Below are 22,908 nucleotides of genomic sequence, written 5' to 3'. Positions count from 1 at the left end.
CTGTATGTAGAATCGGAGGATGAAACCCTCTTTATTAGTCACATACATGCACACAGCAGAGCACACACAGTGAAATTAGTCCTCTGCATTTAACCCATCCTAGTACTAGGAGCAGTGGGCAGCTATCGTGCAGCGCCCGGGGAGCAATGGGGAGGGGGGATTGGAGGTGTCCGGTGCCTTGCTCAAGGACACCACAGCAGGGCCTAGGAGGTGAACTGGGACCTCTCCAAGTAGCAGTCCACTTTCCATATTTCATGTCTGTTAGGAGACTTGAACCGGCGACCCTACGATTCTCAGTCCAAGCCCCTACTGACTGAGCCACTGCTGGACATGTTGTTTTAGCAGTCTGTTGTCGCCAGTGTTATCTTTTATGCTGTGGTATGTTGGGGAGGCAGTATTAACAAGAAGGATGCTAGGCGACTGGACAGGCTGATAAATAAAGCTGGCTTTGTTGCTGGCCTTGAGCTGGAGGGTATCACAGCTAATGCGGAGAAAAGGACACTGAACAGATTGCTTACCATCCTGGACAATGATTGTCATCCACTGCACAGCACTTTCACAAAGCAGAGGACCATGATCAGCTCAAGACTAAGGTCACTGTCATGCTCAACGGACAGGCTGGAGAAGTCATTTGCACCCAGGGCTATACATCTCTACAATGTGTCACTAAGGGGTAGAGGACAGATTGACTTTTCTGCATAAGTCTGTCTCCCTCTCCCCCACTTCCATTTCCACTGCCACTTATAACAATGTTTGTTGTCTGACTGTCTTCTGGCTATATTAGCCCATATGCACACCCCTCCCTCCTTCCCCTAACCTGGACTGTGTCCTAACTTTTAACTTATTACCTGGTCTACTTCACCATGGCACATATTCTCCGCGAGCACCTTACAATTTTTATATCATCCTTTTTTATGTTGTATGTGTGTGTCGTTGTGTGTGCTGTCTATAAGCTACTGGAGACCTAGCATTTCTCTCAGGATTAATAAAGTATCTATCTATCTATCTATCTATCTATCTATCTATCTATCTATCTATCTATCTATCTATCTATCTATCTATCTATCTATCTATCTATCTATCTATCTATCTATCTATCTATCTATCTATCTATCTATCTATCTATCTATCTATCAGTATTGAAGGGAAGGAATTTTCCCAGTTTGGACTGAAAGCAGTCAATGACTCTAAGAGTTGATCGTCCCTTTAAGCAACGAGTCAGTAAGGTCTATCATATCAAACTATTACCTAGGCATCTGTAGGAACATGTAGGTCTAATCTTTCCAACCATAATCTCTGTCACACTGAATACATAAACACAACCAGTGTCTAAGGCTGCAACTCACAGACATCTTGCAGCAAATGTCTGTGATACTGTCAACATGTGTGATTTAGATACAGTATGTGTGTATTAGATACGTGACATTTAGATATGTCTAAAACACGTCATTCAGATATGTAAAAAAAACTCAACTCACTGCTGTGGTGAACTGAGCGCATTTATACCGCCTCTTTGTATTCTCGATTACCACTTAACGTGCTACAACAAAACAAGTCAGCATTTACCCTTTACCACACTGGTGACACTGCTGTTCACACTGAGCTTAACTTCAACTCCAACACTTGTAAAACATTAAAGACACTGCTCACAAAGGTGCTTTATTTGACCGTATGTAACACATTTCTGACAGCAACTCCAATGCACTACACCAAACAGGATACAAAAGTGAGTTGAAAGAGGAAAGTAAAAAAAACTGATAAACACCAGAGCAGACCAAGGCAACTGTACAGTGAGATCACCAGGAAGGCCTGCACTGTGCTCCTGCTCTTCAGGGCAGCACCAGGGTGTTAGGCTGTGTCCTTCGCTGAAAATATTTCAAGTTTTGGAACGCAACAGCAGGCACTGCTTGTCATGTGATAAGGATCAAACAATCACTGCCAGCAGATATCTATCCTTTCTTCCATAAATATCAGAGTTCAGTAGAAATGGTAGAAAAGTTTATCATTTTAGTGCAGGGCAAACATTACACTGGCTGAAGCCTACAGAGTGCCCCTCCTGAAATGTCACAATCATTATATTTTCTGTAAAAGAGCGTACAGGAGCTGCATTATAGTAGCTTATGATTTTGAGCAAAAATGTTGTCTCATGATTTATGCTTGAAACATTGCAGTAACATAATTTACTCAAATATGTGACACTCTGTGAGGCTTATTTATAGTAATTTACACACCTGCTGATTTGTGCATATCCCTGAACTTTGAGCGGAAGTGTGTGTTCACATCCATCACACTTCAGAGTACGGTGAAAATGAATAATACAGGTATATCAGCAGGTGTGTACATATAGCTCATATCACCTTTACTGTGAAAATGAATCACCACAGGGCCACTGTAGAGCAAACTGGAGGCAGGACAGCCCCGTCTGTGATCATGTGAGGAACATGAAATCTAATAATGCTCTTTTCAGCAGGAATCTCCTGTAAAGAGCGTTGTGTTGCAGCATATCCCACTTCTTAACTCTATGAACACACTATCAAGTTGCATTATGGGAAGTGTGGGATTGGGTGTTTCTACTAGAGATGACCTGTTTTTCCATTTAGACCTTTGTCTGAACCTATCAACCTTTGTTTTAACATACAGCGGATGAGCCCAGGAATCCAAACACCCCACCACCACCGGACCACACCCCTCATTTCTATTATTTAGATATTTCATTCATTAATATTTTCTGTAAATTACATTTCTTTTGAAAGAGGTTGAAATGCTGTTTGAAGGCCTTCTTCACACTGAATGATTTTTTTTGGTGTAAACAAAAAAAAGTGTAAAACGAAGAGGACAGACGCTCAGTAGTTGATGCATATTGACATTAGAGCTCAGCTTTGTGTGAGGTGAACTGCTCTGATGAAGTGTGGGCAGACTTTCAGCGCCCCCTGCAGTGTTCTCACTGAGCATGTCATCCACTTTGAGCAGGTGGGTTCATAAACATTACATCACATGAGACACTTTTACCCAAAGCGACTTACATACACTCATTACTGTGGACAATCCCCATAGGAGCAGTTTGGGGTGAAGTGTCTTGCCCAGGGACACAGCAACATGCCGACTACAGTGAGGGTGGAACCTGTGCTCTGTTAATCCCAGTCAGATAATAACAAATGAAACGATTACATCTTCAACATACAGAACATTACTGACAGAGACAGAAGACTGAATAGATTCAAATTACAATGCCATGTATTTACATGAATGTTCAATCACTGCGGTCTGCTCAGTCTCGGTTTACAGTGAACACTTTTACATGAAAATGTAACCTGCCCCTAGCCCCCCAGTACAGGGTGCAGCATTGAGACCTGGCCCACCTTTCTCAGCCTGCACTGTTCTCTGAGTGAACTGTGTCTGAGGCTCAGCTCACCCCCGACCTCCAGGCGTAACCTCCTCCAGATCTCAGGCGACATGTACAGGATGCGTCCCCCCCGCTTCAGGGCCTAGGCTAGTGAAGGTGACGGAGGGCTCCAGCATTGCAGGGTCAGATGAGGCCGGCTCCCCCCCTCGCTGCCTGCAGCTGTTCCTGAACTGCTTGTAGACCCGCGGGTCCTGGGCCACATAGGTGGACGAGGTGGAGTACAGCACCAGGCCAAGGATAATGATGAAGAGCGACAACAGATACAGGCCAGAGAACTGCAACACACACACACACACACACACACACACACACACACACACACACACACACACACACACACACACACACACACACACACACACACACACAAACACAATCAAATCCTCTGCAAATACAGCTCTGGAAAGAATTAATAGACCATTTCAGCATTATCATTTTCTCTTGTTTTACTATTTATACTGTAAATATGTCTTTCTGTTAAAGGATTTCTTTTTCTATTGTAATCTGTAAACTACTGACAACATTTCTCTGTGTTGGAATTCAACAGAGACTGGAAAGGCTGCCATACATGTAGAGATTGAGATTAAAGAAACATTTGGAGTGGTCTCTTCATTTTCTCCAGAGCTGTACATCAGTGTTCGAGGACCAATGACACTGAGACATGATGTCAGTGTCTGCAGCTCTTGGACACTGAGTTCATTTCTAAGTTTGTTATAATGTCCGTCTAAGTGTCCTGTGCTGAGACTCTAGCCGTCTGTGCTGCAGTCCTTCAGTGTGGAACAGAACCACACTATTCTTTTTTTAAATTACCGAGCATTCAAAGCAGGGGTTGGACGGGCTATGTTGTTCTAGATGTCTGGACAGCTCAACACATGCACCGGACAGAGATCTGCGCGAGTGTGTGGCGTTACCTTGTAGTGGAAGAGGAAGAGGCCGCAGAAGAGGCCGTACAGGTCAGCGGTGAGCAGGGACAAGTTGACGAAGGCGGCGCTCGTCCTCTTCATCACCACCGGCGTGAAGCTGTACAGGCCGAACATGAAGCCACTGAAGCCAACATACAGAAGACCTGCACACACACAGGGGGCCACACAGGGTCAAAATGTGCTGTGTGTGTGTGTGTGCGTGCGTGTGCGTGCATACGTGTGTGTGTACTCTCACCTATCTGCCAGTCCCAGGATACTTTCAGCAGCTCCTTGTGTTCCATGATAGCCCTGCACACACACACACACACACACACACACACACACACACACACACACACACACACACAAACACTAAGTCTTCCCTTGCTGTCCGCCATGACGTATGTCTGTCCTCAGCACACTAACTCACAGCTGGATGCCGCTGAAGAAGGATCCGAAGAGTCCCATCATGCCGAGGAACTCCACACGGCTCAGGTTCTTCACGATGAACTCCTCGCTCACGTTGGAGATCCCATACAGAGTTGCTCCTCCCAAAACCAAGAGGTCCCCAAACAGCTTCTGCTCTCCTGGTGGGAGAGGGGGGACAGAAACGAGCAAGTGTTTGTGTGTGTGTGTGTGTGTGTATGTGTGTGTGTGTGTGTGTTTTGGTGTGTGTCTCACCAAGGCCTTGCTGCCGGCCCAGCAGCAGGTCAGCTCCCACCATGCAGCCGACCCCCAGCAGACACAGCCCCGCCCCCACAAAGTGCACCGCCTTGTAGCGCAGCAGCAGCAGGCAGCAGGACAGCAGCAGCACCACGGGGAGGGAGAAGCAGTCCAGCAGCTGGAGCACAGACACACGTCAGCCGATTATCTATTACCTGCCCTTAGCTGTTCCTCCTCAACTTTGTGACCAACAGCAGCCACATGGTGCACCCGCTGAACCTATGACTCCTTTTGCAGCCCCCCCTGCATCCTGATCATAGAGCTTATTCTTTAGGACTGATGGAGAGTGGTGTCTATCCCCTCTGCTCCAGATCAACTCTCCAGCGCTTTCCACTGCTACTGACCTCTGACCGCTTTGATCCAGGAATGACAGCTGACCCCTCCCTGATCTAACGTTAGATGAAGAGCCCACATTTCCCATGACATTTCTCAATCACTCACCACCCTCGCCCTTCACTTAACAAAGCTCCACCAAAACCACAGAATGTAGAAGTCATGGTACAACAGACATGACAAAGACACACACACTCACACTCTCACCTGTACACTGGAGAGTGAAGTGTACTGGTAAGCTTTAAGCACCATATAATTTGCCTCAATGTCTATCAGACCCAGAAACATGTATTTCCACCAGCGCTGCTTCAGAATGGCCAGCAGGTTACCCTCACCTGATCAGAGAGAGAGAGAGAGAAATTTGCTGAATTTAGAAAAAACAAAACACTCTGATGCTTTCTATAGTAGTGAAGTATGGGGTCTTCTCTCCATACAGAATTTTGCCTAATTGGAACAACACCCCTTTAAATGATTCACTTTAGAGTGCAGAGCTGAATACATCCAATCACCATCACACCTTCAAATAAAAAAACGGGTGATTCCATATTGTATTGGTTGCATCTAATAAACAGGGACCCCCACCCCTTACCTCCCGACAGTGCCAAGAGCTGAGCAAAGAAAAGTTCCCTTACTCTGCTGGTCCTGATGCTGGGCTCGCCTTCGCTCACAGAGGGGAGAGGAGTTCTCCGACCCTGTACTTGTAGAAGTACCAGAGTGTAGGAATACTCTGTCACAGTAAAAGTCCTGCATTCAAAATGTTCCTCCAGTAAAAGTAGAAGTACTCAGGTCTTGTACTTGAGTAAACTAGAAGTACCAGAGTGTAGGAATACTCTGTCACAGTAAAAGTATTCTAAATGTTCCTCCAGTGAAAGTAGAAAGTACTCTCATCTAAATGTACTTAAAGTAGCGACAGTAAAAGTAGTCATTGTTTGATTGGTCCATTTCAGAATAATATCTCTGATATGTTTTATAATTATTGATCATTAAAGTGTTCTCAGAGCTGGTAAAGGTGCAGCTAGTTTGAATGGCTTTGTATACTGCAGGGTAGCTGCTGAATTTACTGCAGGTGAACTAAAGTCTGATTTAAGGGTTGATTATATTTCACATCATTAATCCTAATCTGTAAAGTAACTAAAGGGATTAAATACATGTAGAGGGAGAGACAGAGCGCGTGGTGAGCATACTTCCCTACATGCAGCTGACCCTAGTCGCCTGTTTGTTTGCTTTAGGCCCATCTCGTCCTCAGGAAACCTCAGCGTGAAAGTGCAGCAGTGTGTGTGTGTGTGTGTGTGTGTGTGTGTGTGTGTGTGTGTGTGTGTGTGTGTGTGTGTGTGTGTGTGTGTGTGTGTGTGTGTGTGTGTGTGTACCTTGCCTGACTGCCAGAGTGGTGGTGTAGACCAGAAACAGCAGGATGTAGTTAAGAAAACTCTGGAAGAGTGGCGTGTTAGCATGGAAGTCATCCGCCAGGTACTTGCTGATCAGACTGATGGCACAGATTAACAAGGACAGGACCTGACCCAGAGCCAGGCTCACCAGCAGCTCCCTGCAGGACACATGGACATCAGGAGGACATCAGAACACACACTTCTGTCAGTCATGTGGGAAATGTTTTTCACTTGTGTATTACAGCTTCAAATCAAAGGAAAACCTGCTGCTCTGTCACCTGGGAGATATGTTGAGAGACCAGAGTCCATCGGACACTTTATACAGGACACTCACACTTTGCACAGAGGCAGTATCCAACACTTGCTGGACACATTGTTTTGAAATTGTGAAGTTTAACATGACTTGAACGTTGAAACTAGATTTGTTGAGTGTGCTCTGTGTATCCAGCTGCTGTGGCGCTCCGCTCGAAAGGTCCACGAAGAGGTTGCCATTTACACTGGGGACATGTTTTGGAAAGGCTGATTTTGTCCTTATTACTTTTTTAAAGCACAATTGCAATTGCATGCACCAAGAAATGTTAACTAACCAATCAAAAGGCTTTCCGAAAGGTTTATTTGCACAATAACAAAAACATAAAATGCAATTTGAAGAATATTTATTCTACATTAACAATGCACAGAATGAGAGAGAGATACTGCATCTACTGATCAGTAACTATAAACACTTCTAGATATTTTTTTCTTGGTTTTTCCCAATCCTGGCAACTCAGAGATTCATGTTGACTAAAATTGCCTTAAAATGTTATTGTTCTCTCTGCCTACTTTAAATATTTAATGCATCAACGTCCCTGTGTCTGTGGCAACACAATCACACACACACACACACACACACACACACACACACACACACACACACACACACACACACACACACACACACACACACACACACACACACACACACACACACACATGCTCAACTGCATGCTGCTTCTCATGTTGGCATCAGCTGCACTCATGATGATTCATGATGTTACAGGTTATATGACAGGTTGGGGATGTTATAAGTTATGTGTGAATCTGTCTGCAGGGCAACGCTGCTGCTGAGCTGGGGGCGGGGGAGTGAATGCAGAGATCATCCTCTCACCTGCTTAACTGCGTCCTGATCCGCTGGTAGAGGCTTGGCACGGGGGTGTCCGTACCTCTGGGGACGCTCTCCACTGTGGATATGACTGACATCATCCTTCAAAAGGCCGAGCTGGGATCAGTACATTGTGCTGCAAGGAGGACCGGAGTAGGAGGAGAACCGGAGAAGGAGGACCGCGGGGGTGGGGGGGTGGGGGTTGGGGTGGTGCAGCCTGCTGTTGCTGCCGGGAGCAGTGCAGCTCAGAGGAGGGAGCGACGGTGTGAAGCTATAGCTGCAGTGCGAGAAACTACAGGACTCAGATGCAGGTCCTGCATTTAACGTGAAGGAGCTCATCCGACCACCAGGGGGCGTCCTGTCACACAGATACCCTCGCGGGAGGAAGACGTAATACATCTGTTTGTCTCTGCATCCGTTCACCACAAAGTCCAGATTTCAACTTCCAGAAGGTGTCAAAACCCCCACTATGTCTGCAGATGTGGGAGAAGTACTCAGATCTTGTAGCAGATTGTAGGAGTTCCAGTGGTGTAAAGTAACAAAATACATTTACTCAAGTACTGTAGTTAAGTCCATTTTTGAGGCACTTGTACTTTACTTGAGTATTTCCATTTTGTGGTAGCCTACTTTGTACTTTTACTCCACTACATTTATTTAATCCCTTTAGTTTCTTTACTTTACAGATCTGGATTTATGATGGTAAATATAATCAACCCTTAAATCAGACTTTAGTTCCACCTGGAGTAAATTCAGCAGCTACCCGTCAGTATACAAAGCCATTAAAACTAGCTGCACCTTTACCAGCTTTGAGAACACTTTAATGATCAATTATTATGATCAAAGATATAATGTACTTTTCACTGTTCATAAGAATTAGTTTAAATTAATCCGCAAAACTCCTTTTTAACCTGAGAGTGGCTCTGCAGCAGGACAGTGTGACGTCATCCTATCAGGGCCATGTGCACTCATCAACTTAACGTGTGTGTGTGTGTGTGTGTGTGTGTGTGTGTGTGTGTGTGTGTGGGGGGGGGGGGGGGGGGGGGGGGGGGGGGGGGTTGTTAGTAGAGCTTCAGAACGCAAAAATAAGAAACAGGAGCAAGAGACCCAAAATAGAGAATTGGCAATTTATTGAGAACTGCATCTAAACTCAAACAGCCAATCAAAAGTTTAAGACCATAGCCTTAAAAATTCAAAACCTGCGCACAAATTTGACTTTCATGTCATCTTCAGTCAGGCATCGACACAGTCATGACCTCCTGAAGGCAAAGGCAGAAAGGATTTCACTCTTTGAGTTTTGGTGGTTTTCTTTCTTGCTTGGAGAGTTCTTTAACCATTTCTCAACTTCACTTTCAGCTGATCAGCTCGTGGCTCTTCCAGTCAGACGTCTTTTCACTCACTTATTGACGTTAGTGTGAATTTATCAAATTTAGCTGTCAGCCACAGCTTTACACACAAAAAATCAGACTGATAGTGTATTCAACAAACTTAAACTAGCTTTATTAAATGTTCAAAAGGTTCAAAGGTTTTATTTGTCATATGCACAGCAGATACAGAGTATATGTTGGCAATGAACATCTTATATCCCATGCTCCTCCAACAACTCAACATACATGGTGACAATAAGATAAATAAAATAATGCAAAAATTAGAATAGAATAAAATGTATAATATATGTGTACTATAAACAGATATGTGTGGCAGATGTGTATAATATATATATATATATATATATATATATATATATATGTATATATATATATATATATATATATATATACAGTGGGGCAAAAAAGTATTTAGTCAGCCACCAATTGTGCAAGTTCTCCCATTTAAAAAGATGAGAGAGGCCTGTAATTTTTATCACAGGTATACCTCAACTATGAGAGACAGAATGAGAAAAAAAAATCCAGGAAATCACATTGTAGGATTTTTAATGAATTAATTGGTAAATTCCTCTGTAAAATAAGTATTTGGTCACCTACAAACAAGCAAGATTTCTGGCTCTCACAGACCTGTAACTTCTTCTTTAAGAGGCTCCTCTGTCCTCCACTCGTTACCTGTATTAATGGCACCTTTTTGAACTCGTTATCAGTATAAAAGACACCTGTCCACAACCTCAAACAGTCATACTCCAAACTCCACTATGGCCAAGACCAAAGAGCTGTCAAAGGAGACCAGAGACTAAATTGTAGACCTGCACCAGGCTGGGAAAACTGAATCTGCAATAGGTAAGCAGCTTGGTGTGAAGAAATCAACTGTGGGAGCAATTATTAGAAAATGGAAGACATACAAGACCACTGCTAATCTCCCTCGATCTGGGGCTCCACGCAAGATCTCACCCCGTGGGGTCAAAATGATCACAAGAACGTTGAGCAAAAATCCCAGAACCACACGGGGGGACCTAGTGAATGACCTGCAGAGAGCTGGGACCAAAGTAACAGAGGCTACCATCAGTAACACACTACGCCGCCAGGGACTTAAATCCTGCAGTTCCAGACGTGTCCCCCTGCTTAAGCCAGTACATGTCCAGGCCCGTCTGAAGTTTGCTAGAGGGCATTTGGATGATCCAGAAGAGGATTGGGAGAATGTCATATGGTCAGATGAAACCAAAATAGAACTTTTTGGTAAAAACTCAACTCGTCGTGTTTGGAGGAGAAAGAATGCAGAGTTGCATCCAAAGAACACCATACCTACTGTGAAGCATGGGGGTGGAAACATCGTGCTTTGGGGCTGTTTTTCTGCAAAGGGACCAGGACGACTGATCCTTGTAAAGGAAAGAATGAATGGGGCCATGTATCGTGAGATTTTGAGTGAAAACCTCCTTCCATCAGCAAGGGCACTGAAGATGAAGGGTGGCTGGGTCTTTCAGCATGACAATGATCCCAAACACACCGCCAGGGCAACGAAGGAGTGGCTTCGTAAGAAGCATTTCAAGGTCCTGGAGTGGCCTAGCCAGTCTCCAGATCTCAACCCCATAGAAAATCTTTGGAGGGAGTTGAAAGTCCGTGTTGCCCAGCGGCAGCCCCAAAACATCACTGCTTTAGAGGAGATCTGCATGGAGGAATGGGCCAAAATACCAGCAACAGTGTGTGGAAACCTTGTGAAGACTTACAGAAAACGTTTGACCTCTGTCATTGCCAACAAAGGGTATATAACAAAGTATTGAGATGAACTTTTGTTATTGACCAAATACTTATTTTCCACAATCATTTGAAAATAAATTCTTTAAAAATCCTACAATGTGATTTCCTGGATTTTTTTTTCTCATTTTGTCTCTCATAGTTGAGGTATACCTATGATAAAAATTACAGGCTTCTCTCATCTTTTTAAATGGGAGAACTTGCACAATTGGTGGCTGACTAAATACTTTTTTGCCCCACTGTATATGTGTGTGTGTACTATAAACAGATGTGAGTAGACATTCACAGAGCTCAGGAGTTCAGCAGTCTTATAGCCTGTGGTATAAAACTGTCCCTGAGTCTGGTGGTCTTGGTCCGGATGCTGCGGTACCATCTGCCAGACGGCAGCAGACAGAACAGGTTGTTGCTGGGGTGATGGGGGTCCTTTAATATCCTACTGGCCTTCTTCCTACACCGCTGGGTGTAGAGGTCCTCCATGGATGGCAGCTCCGTCCTGGTGATGTGCTGAGCAGTTTTCACCACCCTCTGTAGAGTCTAGCGGTTGAGGGCGGTGCAACTGCCATACCAGACCGTGATGCAGCCAGTCAGGATACTCTCGATGGTGCACCGTGAACGGTGATGGAGCGGAGAGAACAGAAAAAAGAGTCTAGAAAAGCTGAACGCAGCAGGAGAAAAACTAAAATCCAGGTTATTTTGAAATCTATAAAGAAAGACTTGGCTTTTATAATTTGGAATTGAAAAATGCACGAGTCTTTATTCTCTGTCATCATTGCGAAAAACACAAACAACTCACGTGCCTTGTTTGCTACCGTTGAGAGACTAACAAACCCCCCAGTGTCAGTAGCATCAGAATTTCAATCCACCAGGGCCTGCAATGAATTTGTTTCCTTCTTCACTGACAAAATTCAGAAAATCAGACAGGAAGTCAGAGCTTCTGAATCAGGTACAGCAAATGTGTTGTCCTTGTGTCCACTTAAAATCAATTCAAACACCATGACACAATTCCATCAGATTAATGATAAAGACCTAGAGGACATTATTCAACATCTGAAGTCCTCCTCCTGCTGCCTTGATATTATACCTACAAGCTTTTTCAAAGATGTTTTTCATAGCATGTCCTCAGATCTACTTCATATAGTAAACAGGTCTCTTCACTCAGGTGTATTTCCACGGGCCCTGAAAACTGCAGTAATTAAACCGCTCTTAAAAATAGAATAATCTGGACGCTTCAGCAATGAATAATTACAGGCCCATATCAAACCTCCCATTTCTAGGTAAAATCATTGAAAAGGTAGTTTTTAGACAACTGGGTAATTTCATGCTTTTAAATAACTGTTTTGATGTGTTCCAGTCGGGCTTTCGACCACACCACAGCACTGAGACTGCTCTTGTTAAGGTCTTCAATGACATCCACTTAAACACAGACAGCTGCAGAATCTCAGTGTTAGTATTATTAGATCTCAGCGCTGCATTTGACACTGTTGACCACAACATATTACTAGACCAACTAGAAAACTGGTTGGGACTTTCGGCAACAGTTCTAAACTGGTTTGAATCCTACTTAAAGGACAGGAAACACTTTGTTTCTATAGGCAGCTATACATCAGAGCTGACAAATATGACATGTGAGGTTCCTCAAGGTTCCATCTTGGGGCCTCTTCTCTTTAACATCTACATGATACCACTGATTCAGATAATGAAAAGCAACAAAACAAGTTACCATAGCTATGCAGATGATACACAAATTTACATTACCATTTCACCAGGAGACTATGCTCCAATTCAAACACTGAGTAAGTGCATTGAACAAATCAATGACTGGATGAGTCAGAACTTTCTCCAATTAAACAAAGACAAAACCGAGGTCATTGTTTTTGGAGCCAAGGAGGAACAAATAAAAGTCAGGGCTGAGTTTTAGTCAGCAATGTTCAAAACAACAGATACCAGAAACCTAGGTGTAAGCATTGACTCTGACCTGAATTTCAACAGTCACATTAAAACAATCTCTAAGTCCGCCTACTGTCACCTGAAGAACATATCTAGGATTAAAGGACTAATGTCACAGCAGGATCTTGAAAACCTTGTCCATGCTTTTATCTTCAGTAGACTCGACTACTGTAACAGTGTCTTTACAGGTCTCACTAAGACATCCATTAGAAAGCTGCAGCTGATTCAGAACGCTGCGGCTTGAGTCCTCACTAACACTAAGAGAGTGGATCATATCACTCCAGCTCTGAGGTCTTTACACTGGCTTCCTGTCTGTCAAATAATGATTTCAAAGTTCTGCTGCTGGTTTATAAACCATTGAATGGTTTAGGCCCAAAATACATTTGTGATCTCCTGCTACATTATGAACCATCCAGAACGCTCATGTCTTCTGGAACGCGTCAGCTTTCTGTCCCTAGAATTATAACTAAACAAGGAGAAGCAGCATTGTTATTATGCTCCAAATGTCTGGAACAAACTCCCAGAACCCTGCAGGGCCGCTGCTTTTAATTGAACTATTTTTATCTAACATTGCACTGTAACTTTTAATCATGTATTTTATACCTGTGTTATTCATGTTTTATGTTCATTTTTTTTCTTTGCTTTTTAATAACTGTTTTTAAATGCCATTTGTTTATGCATTTCTGAATGTATGCATTCTTAATGTCTTTCATTTTTTTTAGCACTTTGAATTGCCTTGTGTTGAAAGGTGGTATTTTAAATAGACCTCCCTTGCCTTGGTGAGGACAACGTTATTATAACTGATTGAAATGTTTGTGAAATCTTTCAAAATATGACTGATGTAGTTTAAAAAATGTGCTAAACTCAAGGTGCATTTAGAGGTTCATTACTCCCTGAGGCTACATGAGGAGTGATAACTCAGGTATGATATCAGGAGGATTTGGGATTGTTTGGACACAGGATTGTCATTTAATGTGACGCTTCAGAGCTTTCAGGAGAGACACACACAGTGCATTTCTTTATTTCAGAGCTTGGTCAGTCCAACAGGAGCCCGGAGACTCTGTATGTGTCTGAAGCAACACTGCACATGAACACATGACTGCGAGCTGGAGCCACAGGGACAAATGGAGCCACAAGAATTTCTCATATTTACACACTATTATTAAGCACTCTGTCCCTCAGCTACACTTCCGCTCCTTGGCTGTGTTAGGGAGTCTTCTTTCTGAGTTGCAGCTGGGTTTTGCCAGCACAAAGACTTGCTTATTCTTTGTTATCTGCTGAGGGAAGGCAGAAAACAGCAGCTGGAGACTGTTAAGGCTCCGAGGGACAGAACCGAGTCTGTGCGCTCTTCTCCTGTCACTGAGTCTCATGTGCCATTTTCTCTTGGCTTGGAGAGCATGTTCCAGAAGTCCTGGAATGCAAGTTTATTATAAGACAAGAGCTGGTGGCAGGAAGTGATCTGGCTGGCTGTCTGTTAAAGACCCAGGAGGTGGACAGATTTGGGGAGTGGAGTAGTGGGGGACACAGCAAAGCATGGAGGGGTCACACCTGTCCAAACTCTCTTCTGACTGTGAACCCCGCACTTCCTCCTGCCTGCACTTCACTGTCCGAGACGCTGCTGACAGCTGCCAAACCGCCGCAGCACCCCCAACAGGTCCTCGTAGGAGACATCTCTGTGGGAGGGCAGGGATCTGAGGACAGAGAGGGACAAATCAACCAACATTCAGAGAAACACACTGCCATCTTCTGTTCATGTTCAAAATTCCCATTTTACAAAAAGACTTGAGAAGCTTCCATCTATAACTGAGTGGATCCTGGCTGTGTTGGGGGGGGGGGCTTACATAAACTCTGTGAGTCTGATGTGCCAGGGCAGGAAGCCCAGCGTGCTGTCCACAGGGCCAAACTTCACCACCAGCTCGGGGTCCGGGACGCTCTTGGATTCTGAAACAAGCACAGCATGTCATCAGCAAAGTGCAGTTACCCCGTAAAAACCATGTATCACAGCAAACTGCAAGTGAAGCCGTCAGCCAGGTCCACATCCTCAGGAAACGATGAAGGGCTTTTAGTAATAGAGAGAGTTCAGCAGACATGTTCACTACACTAGCATGCCAATCATATATTGTGTATTATAGAGCACAGCCACACATTGGAAATATAAACCATGCTATGGGAATTTATTAATAACAAATTACTTTATAACCCCAGCCTGTGGGAAGTGATCTTCAGTGCTGCAGCTGGGAAGGAACCTCTTCCTTCAGGGACCCTGTTGGAGCTTTAATTTGATTTATATTATTGAATAGTTAAACATTTATTTTAGTAGTTTTTATGCTTTTATTTTGAAGGCATGTTTGGGCACTGGGTGATTAGGGCACCTGAGGCCTGTACAGAAGCAGGATTTGGGGTTACCGAGGTAACTTCAGGGTTAACTCTGGGTTTTAAACTGCCGTCTGCAGGAACGTCAAAGGACGGCAAACTCCCCGACTGTGTGAACATGGACATGAATAGAATCACTGCCCATGTTCAGAGCAATTAGACTATTATTACATTTGCGGCAAGCAAGCTTACTTAAATATCTGCCACAACATAAGTAACCGGAGCAAAGTAACTCAAAGCATGGATGTGTCGCATTTATCATTCACATCACATCACAATATATATTTCCTGATCTGTGTCAGATGAGATATTGGAAACCTGTCAATTTACGCATTCAAACAGTCAGTAGTGTTTTACCAGCTGTTCTTCCTGCATCTCCAGGTGCAGCTTTTATCCTGGATCAACTGTTTAATTCATGTATGTTTAAAGTTGAACTTCTTATTTGTCTAACATGATAGTTTACTCCTCATTCATGGAGTATGACGCTCCGCTGTCAGTGCGCTTCTCCCGGTTTGTGATTGGTAAGATGTTGCTAGCCCCGCCCCTTTCACGTGAACGCGCTCATAGCCGGACAGAGACACCCTGTTGACTTATCGAGTTGATAACCAGCGTCATAGGACCGAATAGCGAGATTGCGTTTGTTAGGTTTAGTTAAGCCACACAATTCAAACAGATCCAGGGTCTGTGGGGCTGGCTTCGTGGTACAGGCCTCTGGTGTCCTTGTATATATTGGAGACAGGTGGTGGTGGGAGTAGATCACTCGTAGGCACATGGTTTTTTACCAGGGTGATTCAGGCCACAAGAAAAGCCACAAGAAAGGCTAGAAAAAGAAACCGAATGAATAGGAAAGTGTGTTCATTGTATATGGATCATGGAAATAAATGGACAAAACAGAGATTATTGTCTGGACTTGAAAACTGAGGACCGTTGAAAATATGACATTTTATTTTGTGCATCAAGATAACTGAAATACTGAGAAACTGTACAATTAAACCTAATAATGAACGCAACAGCTGCAAAGAGTTTGTATGAGACGAGTGATTTGAATTCATTCTGATGATTTCCTGTGAATATTAGATCAACTCTGTTAGTCTGTATTCACTTTTAATACAATCTTATGTTATATAGTGTTCATTTTAACATGGAGCCATCTTAAAAGGCTTCTTTTCTGACAATTTCAGGGTTTTCCTCTCCCCAATACTAAGCATGTTTCTATTGATCTTCAGTAGTTCTGACTACATAGCTATCAGTTCAGTTCAGAATCGTATCCTTATTGAGTACGTTTCATTTTAACTTATGATCCAATCTGACTTTATGCTGATGAGGAATCTTGCCTGACCAGAAGAATCCATCCTGATCATGTAAAATAAATATTTGTCCAAAACTGGACAATGCATATTCCATCAAAGAGGACTGCTAGATATGCGCCTTGCCAAACGTTCCGACTGCTCCGGCAGCATACCGTGTGTCCAGGTTGAGCAACGTGTTTATTACTGCATTTGATTCCATATAGGCCCGCACCATGAGTAAAATATGTCATAATGATATTTTTCATTTGTTTTGAGTGTAGGTTGTCTTATCAAGATCTGCATAATATTGCAGTTTTCATATGACGGATATTTTTTTTAAATTAATTTTTTTGCTATGTTTCATGTATTGTATTTTGCTGCGGTAACAAAAATGTTCCCAATTTGGGATAAATACAGTATTTCTGATTCTGACTCAGAACACAGGTGACATTCACTGTGAAGGGCACAGCAAATATAGGAATAGAATACTCTTTAGGGGCAGGAAGTGTCCCACAGGCAGTACCTCTGAGCAGCAGGTCGAGCATGGAGACGCTGATGTCTCTGGAGCTCCTCTCCCTGTTTTCGACAGAGCGACACAGCTGCTGCGCCGCCTGCACGATGCTCTGCTTCCCGTCCTCTGGAGACAACACCTTCACTGCGGGCCAGCAGGATACCACTGTGACACACACACACACACACACACACACACACACACACACACACACACACACACACACACACACACACACACACACACACACACACACACACACACACACACACACACACACACACACACACACACACACACACACACACACACACACACACACACACACACACACACACACACACACACACACACACACACACACACACACACACACACACACACACACACACACACACACACACACACACACACACACACACACACACACACACACACACACACACACACACACACACACACACACACACACACACACACACACACACACACACACACACACACAAACAACATGTTTGACCGAGCATACAGCTTCATTGGTTTCAGGTTATAGAGACTGCTACTAATAAATGAATGAATAAATTAAGCAAGCTTGGTTGAAATAGGCATTTTATGGAGTTAAAAGTCCTTTTTTAGAGGGGGAGAATACATTCTAAAATGACTGGAAAAATTGCTTAAATATGACCATTCCCCTCTTCATTGGAACAGGTTTGTTCCTACTCGTTTACTCTGGTTTGATGAGTAGAATTACCAACTTCCAGAACACAGAGCCCTCAAAGCTGTCCAATTATGAGATGGTAAAGATCTTAAAGATTATTATTATTTTTGTTTTAATATGTTAAAACTAGAGGAAGGACATTACCCTGACCCTCAGAACACACTACCCCAAAACAAGACAACCTGTTTTGTTTTTTTTAAGTTATTGTTGTTATTGGCTTTTTGCCTTTAATCGGATAGGACAGTAGAGAGTGACAGGAAAGTGGGAGAGAGAGTCGGGGTGGGATCCGGAAAGGACCACGGGTCGGGAATGGAATCCGGTGCAGGTGCCCCAGCCAGTTAAAACTGAATAACTTTGATGAATCATCCAGGTACCATTTGATCGATGTCATTGAACTAAACTACTTCTCTGAAGCCTTTGGATCTGGGTTTCTGAACGCTGGCAGAGTCAGTTTCTGTCCTTTGTGTCAAAACAGAAAATCCTGGAATATCAGTCTTAGAGGAAAGCAATACTTTTGTTCCGGTATTCATCCCATAGAAGGGCACCACGAAAACTGGGCCTGTGTTTCCATCATGTTCTTCTCATTGTAACGCTCTCCCTACACATTAAACACTGCTGGGGTTACTCAGTTCCAAATGTTCTGAGGAGGTGATATCAAACAGATGGTAACAGACGGTTTATTCAAGCTGCACTTTGCTCTGTAAATGTTGAGGCTGTTGTATGCGTCTGTGTGTAATGAAAACCTGTAGCAGCTGGTGCAGCAGTATATCTCTTATAAGCCCAGAGTCTGCTCAGAACAACTTCAATCACACTAGAGCTCTTCACAAGAACGAGGCAGCGCAAACTCGTGAAACAGACCTTTAAAAAGTGGCCACTTAACAGACAATCTTTTGTTTTGAAGTATTTTTATTTATTCTTTTCCAAAGACAAATAAATGCACATTTAAAGCATGTCTAGGTGCATTTCAAGATTTTCCAGCTCACAGCTCTGCTAAATTACAGATGCATACAGTGCTGATTATTGCAATTTCGATATTATTGTGATATGACCAATACAAACGATCATTGCAGAATGCAAAAGAAGCGTGGCAAATAAAAGTTTCTTGTTTTAAAATATGTCACTTGTTTGTAAGACTTAGCATCCAGTATGCCAGAGGCCCACAGAAAAATCAGGGTTCTTTCAGGTTTCGTGTTTTACTCTACTCTACGCTCAAAGGGAACACGGCCTAGTTAACAGATATTAAGGTTACTGCCTGCATTTCTGCACACATCGTTGACCATTTTAAGTTTACATTGGGTTTCTGTTGCAGATATCTACAGTTATATATCTACATGACGTTTGGCAACGAGTGGGGTGACCGTAACCTGATTTTACTTAAGAACATATACATTTAAATTCCCTGAGTGAAACAGGAGAGTCCTTACCATGGTGTTGGTGTTTGTCACTCCCCTGCCTAAGAAACTCCACATTGCATTTGGACCCGTCCACACCCAACAAGTCCTGCTGCTGCCTCACTATCTCTTCCAACAGACGAGAGTTGTTCTTTTGGAAAATACCTGAGTGAAGAGACCGATGTGGGGGATAAGAACATCATTCAAACCAGGGTGAAAGAAACAAGACATGTTTTTGTTACGCTTAAGAGTGGAGAATAAAACATCCAGTTTTGACTGGCTGTTTTATAAGCCATTTCTATTTCCTTCATAATGTAACAAATCTTAGCAGCTCCCATCAAATCTTTTAGGTGATAAACTTAATGTTCGTTTACTGTGCATCTAAAATCAGGGAAAACAAAACTGACTGCAAGTCTCCAGGACTTGTACCGTGTTCAGATGTGGTTCCTTGAGAGAGGTATCAGTTTAAAAAGACAACACAGGACAACGCTTCAGGAGAATATAGATACAATGAAAAGGACAAAGTAATAAAGCAGCGGTTTACATAACCAATGCGCTTCATTTTCTCTCAGAATATAAACCAGTATAATACATGTGTGGCGATAAGTGTGTTTTCAGTTTTAGCCCAGCTGATGGAGCAACACTGTTTCACTTCCAACAGGGATAATGTCCTGACAGGGAATAAGTCACACTGGGTCTCAGATTTAACTAAAATAAAATATGCCTAGAAGAAACGAGTATCGCATGTTAAGCAGAATATATCTAATAATACAGACTCATCTCTGTTTTCTCAGAGACTTCACAATGAATGAGCAAAGTCTCTGCCTAACTTTAGAACTAAACGGCACATAATGTGGAACACTCCAATATAACCTTACAGTCACATGACAGGAGGGAAATAAGACTGGGAAGTGAGGACCTTTCATCCACTTGAACAAAACATCCTCAAATTAAATCTTATTTACATGTATTCCTTCCAAAAGCATGAATTTAAATTAAGGGAATGGGCAGTGAGTGTGACTAATGTATATGTATTTTGATGGTAAATTAATAGCGTTGAGGCTTTATCAGGCCAGGCATCGGAGACACCAACAGAGGCGGTTGGTATGGGGAAAAGCGATAGGGATGTTTACCGTGGTTATCGTAGACGCTGACATAAGATATCCCGACAGCCATGCACCACACTGCCAGGTTTGCTATGTCCGTGTAGCTAGGCTCTTCTTCCGCCACCAACAGGCCGATGTGGACCGGCAGCTTCTCCAGAGACCTTCCGTCAGACAGCCAGCGGGACCGACGCCCGGCACTGCGGTTTCCAGTTACCGGGTTAGCGTTAGCACCAGGCTCCTGATTTACCTTCCTCTGGGGGTCGGGGACCCCGGCCAGGGCTACCGGCAGGAGAAGAGCAGCCATCGCCCGCTCCCACAGCCGACCCTTCCAGCTCCGAAGCCGGACACGGAGCCAGGAGACAAGCGCCCTATTGATGTGGACCAGAAAGAGCAAGAGCCTCCATAACAAGCCGTACAGCAGCGCCATTAGTGTGCGTGTTCCCTGGAAGTGAAGTCTTAAAGGCGCTCTACTCTTCGGTATTATCTGCCTGCTAAACCTGTTCCGTCGCTGCCTGCCGCCGCCATCTTCCTCCTTCGTTGGCAACCCCTGACCTGTGACCCCTTCACGTCATGATACACGGAGCTTGCTGATTTGACTGGGTAAGAGTGACGCTGAAGAACAGCCTCCTTAACCGGAGGACTCAGGCTATGAGACACTGTACTGTAGGCCACGTACTGAATGATGGTCCGTGTACGTCGCCGCCATTCGATTTCTGTTCTGAGATGGGAAATCCAAAATCGGAAAACGACTCGTTTCCCGATTTTAGTTTTGGAAATCAGAAAACGAAACACGGGAAACGAATCGATATCCATTATGTTTACTGGTCCGTCATGTTCCCTATTTCCATTCATAAACTCAGCAAAGACAATCAGATAATGGATATCGATTCGTTTCCCGTGTTTCATTTTCTGATTTCCAAAACGACGGCGAGGTACACGGACCAATGATGAACCCCCTGAACTATAACTACTATAAGTAGCTACTTCTGTATTGTATGTGCTGCATGTAAAGGAGGTAAAGCTGAAAGAGGTTGATGTGAGTTCTACACAGGGGTATCAGCAGCATTTTGAGTGTGTGTGTGTGTGTGTGTGTGGGGGGGGGGGGGGTTTAGAAAAAAAATGTTTAAAGAAGTAGATGCAGTTTCCTGCATTCTGGTGCATTTGACCATGTTTTTAGATTAAAAATGATCTCCATCTTTCATTGTTTTTCCTTGGAGCTGGCATGGTTTGCAATTACTGACTACTATTATGTTCTGGTGTAATACACAGAGGACTGACAGATATTCTCTATTTAATGAGAGCAAAAGGTGAGGATTTAAAAAAGCAAAAGCTGGACATTTTTGACTGACTGTTGCTGAAGTGTGTCTGTCGTTTATCCAACTCTCAACATAGCTAGGCTTGTTGCGTGCGTGATGCAGCTGCGTGTAGGAAACTTGGAAAACGCGGAGTTGATTTCTATTTATATGGGTATTCCCAGTGTTTAAATTGGCTTTTGTAAAGTGGGGGAGCCCTTCACTCGCAGTGGTCAATGTCGCGAAACATTTCTACTATATGAATACACTGCTACTAACACACCGTTAATTCACATTGTGTTCTTTATTAGTTATTTATCTCATATGCACATATCACAACAATAACATAACCCATTTGTCCTTTGACAAGTCATTTTGTTTGGCAATAGGCAGCAGTTTTAATGAGCAGTTTAGTTGCAATACATACTGTGGCCACCATCCTACACAGTGCACCTTCAATTCATGACATTCCAAATGGCACTCATGTCAAGCTTGTGGTGGCTTTCATGCCTCACTTTACAAGACATATGGTCTGCAGACCGCCGGGTCATAACCCACTTTTTAACGTATTTAGTGGGGTTCCACAACTCCAGTGGTGGGCCCACTAAGTTAATGAACATTAAATATGACAAATTCTCAACTTTTAGTTGATTGCGAATGGGTGAAATTATGTTGTTCATTAGGGAGAACCCTCTTTCACACTCTGCAGTACTGACGGCCAGTGTGTCTCCTGCATGTTTCAACTGTATCAGTCCTCCTTTCAGTGGCAAGCCACTGTCCTTAAGGTCTCTGAAATCTTGCTTGACATTTGAGAAGTGGATTTTAAGACGGGTACAAAGCAGCCTTAATTCGGCCTCTCCAAATAAGACTGGCACTGGAGTTGGCCAGGTTTCGGGATTAAGAATATTCAGCAGCTCATAAAGTTCTAGTTCACCCTCTGTGACCATCCTGGACAGCATGCTATTACTCAAAGTGTGAAAGAATTTCTGAGGTGGAATCATTGTTTGCCTCCCACCTGTTCTCACTGGCACCCCTTTGAAAACACCTTCTTCAACACCCTGACAAGCAAGTTTATAGTATGCCCCTTTTTCCTCCCCCATTGCTGAAAAAATCTCAGCCTGTCTTTTTATTTTTTTCATCGCTTCAGAGAGACGGATGTCTCTGCTTTGTAATGCTTCTGATACATCTTTTAGTTCCTCCAAAGCATCATACATAAGTCCAAGATTTTTAATGAAGTCTGCAGATGACAGTTTA

At 43.5% G+C, this 22,908-nt stretch overlaps 2 protein-coding genes across 3 annotated transcripts; both read right to left on the bottom strand.

Annotated features, from left to right (window-relative positions):
• Nucleotides 1-1,774: 1,774 nt before the first annotated feature.
• Nucleotides 1,775-8,065, bottom strand: slc35f1 (solute carrier family 35 member F1). 2 transcript variants are annotated; one of them, XM_063902405.1, is made up of 8 exons: nt 7,894-8,065; nt 6,729-6,904; nt 5,569-5,696; nt 4,987-5,146; nt 4,736-4,892; nt 4,562-4,614; nt 4,315-4,469; nt 1,775-3,678 (listed from the first exon to the last, which is right to left on the bottom strand). In XM_063902405.1, exons 1-8 carry the CDS (start codon nt 7,986-7,988, stop codon nt 3,445-3,447), a joined length of 1,158 nt encoding a protein of 385 aa, XP_063758475.1. In that variant the 5' UTR covers nt 7,989-8,065; the 3' UTR covers nt 1,775-3,444. The 2 variants fall into 2 exon arrangements, with proteins under 2 accessions (XP_063758475.1, XP_063758476.1); XM_063902406.1 differs by lacking the exon at nt 7,894-8,065 and having other exon boundaries at nt 5,569-5,691; nt 6,729-6,873.
• A 5,898-nt stretch (nt 8,066-13,963) lies between these two features.
• On the bottom strand, nt 13,964-21,204 carry nus1 (NUS1 dehydrodolichyl diphosphate synthase subunit). The gene is made up of 5 exons (XM_063901926.1): nt 20,390-21,204; nt 19,290-19,421; nt 17,160-17,312; nt 14,816-14,915; nt 13,964-14,665 (listed from the first exon to the last, which is right to left on the bottom strand). Exons 1-5 carry the CDS (start codon nt 20,787-20,789, stop codon nt 14,575-14,577), a joined length of 876 nt encoding a protein of 291 aa, XP_063757996.1. The 5' UTR covers nt 20,790-21,204; the 3' UTR covers nt 13,964-14,574.
• Between the last annotated feature and the right edge of the window lie 1,704 nt (nt 21,205-22,908).

The sequence above is a fragment of the Eleginops maclovinus genome, chromosome 15 (genome assembly GCF_036324505.1).
Source record: "Eleginops maclovinus isolate JMC-PN-2008 ecotype Puerto Natales chromosome 15, JC_Emac_rtc_rv5, whole genome shotgun sequence".
Taxonomy (NCBI): Eukaryota; Metazoa; Chordata; class Actinopteri; order Perciformes; family Eleginopidae; genus Eleginops; species Eleginops maclovinus.
The sequence above is the reverse complement of the archived record's forward strand: the minus strand, read 5'-3'. Positions and strand labels throughout refer to the sequence as shown.